This window comes from Neopelma chrysocephalum, unplaced genomic scaffold, assembly GCF_003984885.1.
Source record: "Neopelma chrysocephalum unplaced genomic scaffold, ASM398488v2 Primary Assembly neopelma1_24, whole genome shotgun sequence".
Classification (NCBI taxonomy): domain Eukaryota; kingdom Metazoa; phylum Chordata; class Aves; order Passeriformes; family Pipridae; genus Neopelma; species Neopelma chrysocephalum.
In genome coordinates this window covers 19,337,707-19,347,897 of record NW_020897693.1, presented here as the reverse complement: position 1 = coordinate 19,347,897, position 10,191 = coordinate 19,337,707, and the positions used below count along the sequence as shown (strand labels likewise).

Sequence of the window (10,191 nt, the reverse complement as noted above, 5' to 3'; positions counted from 1 at the left end):
ATTCCACTACAATGTCTTGTAAAATCAGCGGAAAAGGTGATCCTCCCATATGGCTTAACACGACACTGGACCTAAGGTTAAAACTAAAGGCCGTATCGCTACACACGTCCCACAGAAACATTTCAATGTTATACTAAGATTTTTCACTCTGTTTAAACCAGTTGTCTGATGTCGTAGCTAAACTCCACCGCGTTTAGTCACAGACTTCTTTGGCATCCAGAGACAGCAACCATCATCAGAAAAACGCGAAAAGTATTTGGGCGATTCTACGTTCAGATTGGAGCTGTCAAAAGCTTTTCGGATTGCATTGCAACGGGCTGAGATTTTAGCGTAGAGGAGAAGCGCGTACAATTAACCTCCGGAGGGGGATTTGTGGCACAAAAATATAACCTTCTGATTATGAAAAAAGTAATAACTCTCAGAAAACGCCAAACCCTACCCGGCACCCAGGGTGTGTACTGCAGGGAGAGTGGCCCCGCCCGTCCCCGTCGCTGAGCCGAGCGCGGGTAGCGCCGCTGGCACCGCCCCTGCGCCGGGGCCGGCCCGGCTGTGCCCGCCCCGCGGGCGGCTGCGTGCGCGGGAGGTGCGGCGGCAGTGCGGGGAGCGGCAGTGCGGAGAGCGGCAGTGCGGGGAGCGGCAGTGCGAGACAGGAGCGGCGGCGGCGGCGGGATGTTCAGCTGGCTGAGCAAGCAGGGCGGTGGGCGGGAGCGCGCCGGCGGCACCGACTTGGTGCAGACGGTAACCGGCGGGCTGCGGGACCTCTACCTCCGCAAGCTGCTGCCGCTGGAGGAGCACTACCGCTTCCATGAGTTCCACTCGCCCGCCCTGGAGGAGGCCGACTTCGAGAACAAGCCCATGGTGCTGCTGGTGGGGCAGTACAGCACCGGCAAGACCACCTTCATCCGGTAGGCAACTCGCGGCCGGCCCCGCTCGAGGAGCGCCGGCCGGCGCCCTGCGCGCCTCGCCCCCGCCGGCCGCTCGGTCCTCGTCGGTCACCTCCTGCCCGGGGCGTTGCTGCCCTGCGGTTAATCCCTCCCACGCTCTGGCGGCGCTCCCCGCGGCGAGCCCGCCCGTGCGGGGCAGCGGCCGCACGCCTGGCCGCCCAGCCGTGCCGAGCCGAGCCGAGCCGAGCCGAGCCGAGCCGCGGGGCGGGCGGGCGGCGCCCCTCCCAAGGAGCGGGGCTTAGCCGAGAGCCTCTGTACTGTGTCAAGGATGATGCCGCTCCCGAGCCTGTTACATGCTCTGTAGCTCGCCGCTAGCTTCCTGTTCAAGAATATTATCTCTTGTTTCGTGTTCTGCCGAGAAAGTGTCTACTTCCTCTTAGTTCTTTTAATCTCTAAATTATTTCAAAGGAAAACCAGGCACTTCGTATTAAAACGGTATGACTGCACCGGCCGTCACGGACCGTTTAACCTTCTCTCCTTCCCCTTCTTTCCCAAAAGTATCATGCACAGATTGCATATAATGATAAAAGAGTAACGAGAAAAGATTTTTGGACAAAAAACATAGGGTACCTGGAACGACTCACCACCTCCTCCTCCCCCCGCCCGTCCCTTTATTTTGAATAAAATTGAAAAAGCAGTATCACTACTAAGGCAGCTTAACAGTGTTGTTCCTGTTGTAGTATGTTCTGTCTTTCCTGTATTCTTTATTTTTAAGTTTCTTAGAAGCTCGTTTTTATGAAGCCGAAGCGTGTCTTGGGTAAGCACAACCTGTGAATACTTTGCATATATTTGAGTGTGTTTACCTCTCATATGTCCCTTACAAATCAATCTAAGGTTATGCCCAACTCTGCAAAAGACACTGAGTGGTCACTTGGATCAAATTTTGACTTACTTATATCTGAGGTTCATTATAGTCCTTCTGTAAATTTTACAAATATTTATCTTTCGGTTCCAAAGATTACAGACAGCCTTGCCATAACACTGTTCTCTTTTTGCGCTGCAAAAGACCTACCTCCCCTCTCCATTGAAGAGCAATGTTTACCTTTAATCACCTGAGAGTTTTTCAGATGTTTACAGAACTAATCATGTGTCTTTTCTGGTTTTACAACCAGCTAATTGCAGGCTTGAACTTGGTTCTTTACTGATTATATTACTGAATTCCTGCAAACACGTAAAGTGGTGTTGCTCAGAGGAATATTTTTAAAATAGAAATATATCTGTAATTAAAAGAAAAGAAACTTCGTTTCAGGATCCCCACATATAGTCACAAGAAGGTGTGTGTTTGTGGGAAGGATGATTTGGATTTTTCTAACATTTCTGTAGCCATGCTGATTCATGTTCTTTGTTAAAATTACAATTGCTTTGTGAGTCTATAAATTACCAGATAAGCATTTTTAGCTGGCTTATGGACAGGGGATAGGGAGAGCACGGGGTAGGAGACAGAACAGTCCCAAATATGTACATACCAGAACCTGTCCTGCCTGTCAGCAGAGTTGCTCTGTCATTTGCAATTCATAGGAAAAAAATTTCCCTTCCCGTAAGTTTGCCTTGCATGAGAAGACAGTTTTACGGACATTCAACTTTTCTGTCCTTTATAGTTGTCCATATTTGACTGGAGTGCAAGTCAATATTGTGCTTAGAAACACTGATATTCCTTGCAGTGCCACAGATGTATTTTTGGTAGTGTTGCTTTGCAAGTAACTTGTTATCACTGTCATCAGAAAATACTGAGCAACAGCATTGACTGATGAGTCAATCAGTCATCAGTCTGAATGAGAAAAGATGTATAGTTTATTACAGTTATTCCCAGTTTTTTTTTAGCATTGGTCACTGCTGGGCAAAGATGCCCAGAAAAAATTGAGAGATATAAAGTTTTCAAATATGTTTTCTCATGTGTTTTAATAAAATATCTGACTCAGTGGAGGAGGTGACTTCTACTGTGATGTGCCTTTCTCTTCATCCACTCTCTTACCCTTTCTCCTATCTCTGTTTTTTGTAGGTTGCAGAGTGGTTTAATCCCTTACTGGGTGTTGGAGAAGACAGGCATTGACTGTGGAGCCCCAGTCAGTAATAAAACAGCTGTTACTGCTTCTAAAGGACCACAGTCTGACCTACCATTATCAATATTCATTACCTCAGTGTTATGTATGGAATAGATAATCATTGGCTTAATCAGCCTGAGAAAATGCTCCATTCAAGATGGGCAGCAACTTAGACAATAGTGTCATACAGACTGTTACTCAAAATCCAGTTTAGAGAAGAAAAAGAAGGGCAAAAAAAGAGAAGTTCTTGTATGTTGAGTGCCAAACTTAGATGAAGACATGGGAAAATATTATAATGTCCAGGTCAGCCAGAAATAAATTTCTCCTCTGGTAGGCTGAATTTCCCATGGAAAAAAGTCATACACTCTCAAGATTGTTATATAATTCTAGGTTTACTATAGAAAGTTTTTCTTAGAATGAAGTAGAAGACAGTAGTGGGGGGGTTTTCCTGCAAACCTTTTAATAAACGTTATTTAAATCTTAATTAAAACTGCTTTTTGTTCTAATTTCTCCTTTTCATAGTCAGGAGGGCATACTACATCTACTTAAGTGTTTACTGTTGGATTTGCTTGTGAATATAACAGTTCTCTTCAGCTGTCAAATACTCATTTGGGATTTACTGTGATTTAGCCATTATTGTGAGAACTTCACATTTTCGTACCTCTGACACATCCATATCCACCCAGTTCCTTCCACTAAGTCTTTATGGAAAACACTGATCTAGCAATGACTGAATATCCTTGGGGATTAAATATGCAAACAAAAACTTCCAGGTTTCTAACAGCTCTTATGTTTTTTCACTTCATGGTGTTTATCCGCTTTGGCACTTGGAACAATGCAGTGAAACCAGCCAGTTTTGCTGTCTAAGGTGTAGTGCAGTGATAGTGTTTTATTCAAGTATTTGACAATTATGATAATTCAAACAAATATATCCACGCCCAAACGTTAATACTTGTCCGATTGTGTTTAATGAAGTGGGAGGATGGTGAGAGCCATTTCCTTATCTTGCGTGTGAGCTGCTTGGCCATGCAGCTTCTGGAATGGTCTCAAATTCTTCTGGCTGCTTTAGGAAAAAAAATGGGGAAAGGAGCGACAGGAGCGGAGAATTGTAGTGTATGAAAAAGAAATAGAAGGTAGTCAATGCAAGTTTGTAGTTTTTGACCTTTTTCTTCTAACAGTTAAACTTTTAGTCTAGTAAAGTTTACCTTGTCATTAATTTTTCTATTTTAAAAGTGTAAGAGACTACTGTTTTTAAAGAACTTATCAACACAAGACAAACCAGTTGTAAATTCCTCAGATTGCCAGGCTGTGCTTTTACTTTGCTTACAGGTATTACTCAGAGGTTAAAAATGGTAAACTTCCTGCTATTTAAACACAGCCAGAGCTGGCTTTTGTGAAAGCACCCTTTTGTGTGCATAGTATCTGGAGTCTGCAAGTAGTGTGCAGTCACTTGTACAGCTGCATCTATTTCTTCAGGAGTTGGGGGGGAGGTAGGTTCTTAATTTCTTTGAGTGAAAGCTGTAATTTTTTGATACTAGCTCTACATGAAAACCTTGAGTTGTTTGGAGCAGAATCCTTAAACTAAAGCAAACATCTGCTAGTTTTACTGTGTTTTAAAAACAAGTGGAGTATCTGGTGCAGTATGTAGTATGGAGGTGAGCAAACTTATAAAGGAGCCTTGAGTTTGTCTCCCGGTGCATCACAGAGTACCCCTGCTTAGTGCTGCTCTGTCCAGCTCACCTGCATTTGCGCATGAGTATGGCTTAGCTAAAGCATTTAGACTTCAGATGAAGTATCCAGAATTGTAAGTAATCTTTTCTATCTCTGGAACTTTGTAAACTAGTTTCCCCTAGACTGGCAAACTACATCTTGCAAAGAAACATAGATGAATGTTTATTGGCAAGCCAGAAAGGTTATAGCCCAGGTGAAAACAAAGGGAGAAGAGTCAACAGGATGTCTGTTATTTGAACTAGACTGTCTTTGGGACACTGGCTATTTTTAAGCATTCTTCCTGTAAACCTTTTTGAACTCCCTCTCTGCTGAAAATTCCCGAGAAGAGCATGCAGTTGCAGATCTGAAAATCCAGGTATTTTCCTGTGTTAATGTAGCATATGGTGCAAAACCATTGGCAGCTTTTCAGTTTACAGAAGGCTGCTCATACCTTTTGTGGGGGTATTTTTCATGCTGAGAAGTATGATATAGCTTGGGGTGGCTTAGCCCCAGCTTGCAACCAAGCACCATACAGCCACTCACACCCATTCCCTGCAGCGGGATGGGGGAGAGAATTGGAAGAGTAAAAGTGAGAAAACTTGTGGGTTGAGATAAAGACAGTTCAGTAGGTATGGTAAAAGCAGCACACACAAGCAAGGCAAAACAAGAAATTCATTCACAACAGAGGCAGGCGGGTGTTCAGGTATTCCAAGGAAAGCAGGGCTCCATCACACATAACAGTGACTTGGGAAGGGAAAATGCTGTCGCTCCAGGTGTCTTCCTCTTCCTTCTTCCCTGAGCTTTATATGCTAAGCATGATGCCATATGGTATGGAATATCCTTTGGGTCAGTTGGGGTCAGCTGTCCCAGCTGCATCCCCTCCCAGCTCTTTGTGCATCCCAGTCACTTGCTGGTGAGGTGGGGTGAGAAGCAGAAAAGGCCTTGATTCTGTGTAAGTGCTGCTCAGCAGTAACGAAGACATCCGTGTATTATCAACAGTTTTCAGCACAAATTCAAAGCACAGCCACATACTAGTACTGTCCCCGCCAGTGCTCAAGAATGGGTTTATTTTTGTCTGTACTGATTATTGATGTGCAATTGTGAGCCAGTCTTAATGGAAGATACCTGCCTTGCAGAGTGATTCCTGTCTCTGTTGAACAGCTGTACCAAGCTCAGCGTTGTGACTGCTGGGTGGGGCTTGGTATTGGGAGATCTTGCCTTCTTAGATTGTTGTCTAGGAAGCCAGGTTTTTAAAGCTGCATTTGTGACATTAACTTGGAAGCACCACTGCAGTTCAGTAGCACTTTATTCTTGTTTAGTCATTTCAATAAGCAGCTAGTCTGAATTTGCACTATTGAGTTCCAAGCTGCAAATAAAGATGTTGGAATTCCTGAAAGGTGCTCTGCACTTTTAAATGTTTAAATTTTGCAAGTGTTACATGTGCAGCAACTTCATGAGCAGGCCATGAAATTACTCTTTTAGGCATATTGAAGACTGCCATCACTGACTGTGGATAACCATGCCTAACAGGTTCATAAGCTTATGATGCATAGCAATTATCCTGTTACCCTGGATGTGTCTTCTCCCGCACTCAGAACCCGCCATATAGTTTTCTTTGACCTGGAATCTGGGACTTAACTCCTGTGCGTTTGATTCAGTACAATGTTCTTTACTGCTGCTCTGAGAGCTTCTTGTTGTGTGTGTTGTCTGTTATCGTATGAGTAGCTGCCTCTGTTAAGAGAAGTCTGGGAATGACAATTTGTATCAAGAGAAGAATTTATTTACCAGTCTCATAGAGATCCTTTCTCTTTTAAAAGAAAGACAATGAGGAAAAGCAGAATTAAGAGACTTTGAAATAGAACATTTTATCATGACAAGTTAAAAATCTTATTTTAGAAGATGAAAGTATAATTGATCTTTCAAAATCAAAGTTGTGGATAACTCCTGTCTGGAAAATTATACTGGCTCCTATGAGTTAGCCTTGGCGTCCTGTTTTGGAGAACTCTAGTCTGCAATGATGCCCTGTGAAGAGGCAGGAACACACTTTTGTGTTTCAGGTGTTCCCCTGTTTGCTACAACACTTGTCCTCAGTTTCCATCCATCAGGGGTTCAACTGCTGAGCTATTAAAGGAGTTTTGTCTTCATTTTGTTACATGATCTACTTCGTAAGGTGAGGGATCTGCTGCATTGTACAATCCTGCATATGCAGAGACCTTTGAGAGTTGGGGTTTTTTGGTTTTGGAGAGGAGTCAGTTTTATTTCCCTGTTGATGTGCTTTGGGTACAGTTTATTCTAGAGGTAGAACAAATTGACTTGGGCGTGTTCTGGCATGATTGTTCTTATGGTCCTGCTTTCCCACAAGTTTTAGCACTGGCTTTTTTTTTATTTGTTTGTTTGGAAGCAGAAAGCTGCAGGAAATCTCTTGTAAATAACTGTCCTAAGCTCCCAGATCATAGGTTGAGCTAATTGGAGCCAGTTTGCTAAGGCTAGTGGAAAACAATCTTTGAAATATGTCACATATATTTAGTTCCTTAAATTCAGCTTCTGTGCACCGATCTATGAAGTTAGTGAATGCTTGGGTATTTTTTTTAAAGGCAGAGATTGTTCAGCAAGTACAGATACTTTGTAAAATGTTTTTTGCAGCAAAATCAGCCAGCAAGTCCTTTCAAATCAGCACTGACTTAGGAAATTGTAGCAGAACAGGCATAGTACTCTTGGATGAAAGGCCAGAACAAACCTTTATCGTAAGAGCAATGTTAATATAGATGCACCGAAACCTAACTAGTGCTGTTGTTGTATGTAGGACCATCACCTGTGCCTGAAGAATTCTCATTTAGATCCCATTTTGATCATGTAAATAGTTAAATTGTAGTTGGTTGAAATGACTTAATGAGATAATTTTAATGCTCCTGTAATGTCATGTTACAGCAGACTTGAAAACATCTTGGTCTTAGTGCTGATGTGTGTGAGAACAGTAGCACACGTGCTTAAAGTTAAGCAGGGATTGTCAGAGTCTGTTTTTGAATAGTGGCAGTTATCAAAGAATGTGGGCTAGAGGGATGCTTGCTTGATTGGCTTGGGGCTTCTCTTACTTGTCACTTGCCATCCAGGAAGGGATGCAGGCAGGCCTTTTCTGTAAATACATGCTCTGGTTCCATTAAATTTTAATATTTAAATACCCACTTAATTTCAGACTTTGTTGTCAGGAAAGTCAAGACTTGGTCCACTGAGTATGTGCTGTCTGCATCTGTCAGTGGCCTACTCAAAGGGAGGTGCAGGGATGGTTTCCAGTGGTACACACTGCCTGACTTGATGCCGTTTGGAAGTACGTTACTGTTAGACCTCAAGTTCTGCAGATCTGACTGAGTTAAAATTAGTAAAATCATACTGAGTTCATTAAAGGGTTAGATGTGTCAGCCAACTGAATCTGCTCACATGCAGTTTCAAACCACTCCTGTTCAGTACTAGCAGCGCTTATATAGGCTTGAAAAAACTCAAGAAAAGCAATGTCTTGTAGTGTAACCTACAGCACTGAGTTCATTGGTAGAAGCATCCACCTGAATGGTTCAGGTGCTGCATTTGAGGGAAGAGTTTCCACACTGTGTTTGTAAAGGGATTTACTTTATTCCTTTACTAAGTTGTAGTGAAAAACTAATTCAGTTCTCTTCCTCCCCTCCTCACCAGGTCACAGAAATAATGAAGTGCAGGGAAATATTATCTATTCTTACAGAGTATGTATATCCTAGGGAATTATCAAGCAAATTTTCAAGCAAAAAAAAAAGTATTTGCTCTCATCATAGTTCCCAGTCATTCAGTCTGTATGAATATCTCTGTATAAATATAATTATTCTGTATAAATATGTTTATGTATTCTGCATCTCTAGATACCTGCTTGAACAAGACTTTCCAGGCATGCGGATTGGTCCAGAACCTACCACAGATTCTTTTATTGCTGTGATGTATGGAGATACAGAAGGAAATGTTCCTGGAAATGCCCTAGTTGTTGATCCTAAGAAGCCATTCCGCAAACTCAGCCGCTTCGGAAATGCTTTCCTGAACAGGTGGGATCTGCTTGCTTGCTGTCTTCTGATGTTTATGTTTAAATTTCTGTATGTTCTGTTTGAGCAGCATAGAATAAATATTTAAATACAAGCAAGAGCAGTGGCAGTTCAAGTGAATTAAAAAAAAAAAAAAGCAGTACTAGGTAGGGTGGGTGCTGTTAGGATAGAGAGATTCAGTTTTCTGAACAGGAAATCCTTGTTAAAACCAGTTCACAGAAAAAGGCTGAAATGCTCCACTGGGTGACTTGTTTGTAAGGCATTACACCAACTGGAACTCAAGACATAAATTCTTCTGCTCAATAAAACTGATGGGTTAGTACTGTTAATAAAAACTACCATCAAAAAAAGGGAAAAATATTTTTCTTTTGATGCTGTCTTGTTCTTTTCCATTGATCTCACTGGATGTCTTGGTATAGCTCTTTAAAATTGTGAATTTCTGGGATATGTAAAACTGCCTACAAGAATGGGGAAGATTTGAATGTGCCTTCTGGAGAAAATATGTACTCAAGCTCTTAATTGTTTATTTTTGACTAGCTGGTTGTCACAGACCGTAGTTCCATAGAGCACGGAGATAGTGTTAACTTCGGGATGGCTACTGTGTATTTCTAAAAAGGGAAGAGTTGTTCAGGGGCTGTGAGTATTGCCATAGTAAACTTACGCAGCGTGCTAAATATTTCCAGTTAAAGTTATTAATAACTTTGTTCACATTGTCTGAGCAATCACCTTGTTTTCTTCCTGTATTTGATGGTAGCTTGACATGGAGGCTTCACTTCACAAGCCAATTAATCTAAATTGGTTCTTTTTAACAATAAACTTTCCTGTTTGGCTGATAAACACTGGCATAATGTGTTAAAAGTTCATCATGCACAGTTTTATCTTTTGCTGTGCTTATTCAACGAAGAAAGTTTATAGTTGCTTATAGTTGGCTTGGCTATCACTTTGCTGTGATAAGAATATGTGCTGTGGGAAGCTGCAGCCAAGTCCCATTTTAAATACTAATTTTTAAATTATTGTGTAAGTTCTGTCCTCTAGATCACTGTTGTTTCTCTCTTTTACCACCATTGTGCTCTTTCTATCACAAGTTAATGTACTCTAAATTGTATTTTGCATAGTATTCAAATATTTGCACAGAACATATGATAACGGTATGTGTTTGTTTGAATGAATGGTGTAGACATAACTTTTTGCCTAAATCATCTCTCTCTAATTAGTTGTATCAGGTCCTGAATATTATGCAAGCAAGATTATTTGCTACCTAAAAAGATATACATTCAAAGTAACTGACTAAATTATTTGTGACTGTGATATTGTTATATTGAAGTGCTGTGAGCAGCCTTATCTTCCCCAACAGTCACATTTGCTCCTTAGTTTTGCAGTGAAGATCTAGATGCTAGCATCACCTCAGTCTGCCTCTCTGATCACATTGCTGATTTT

The 10,191-nt window shown here is 41.9% G+C and overlaps 1 protein-coding gene across 1 annotated transcript in view; it reads left to right on the top strand.

Moving 5' to 3' along the window:
* Positions 1–650: 650 nt before the first annotated feature.
* Positions 651–10,191, top strand: part of EHD4 (EH domain containing 4) — a 30,874-nt gene continuing 21,333 nt past the window's right edge. The window contains exons 1-2 of the mRNA XM_027706754.1: positions 651–905; positions 8,581–8,757. Coding sequence (XP_027562555.1) covers positions 670–905; positions 8,581–8,757 — 413 coding nt within the window. The 5' untranslated portion in view covers positions 651–669. The remainder of the gene's footprint in view (positions 906–8,580; positions 8,758–10,191) is intronic.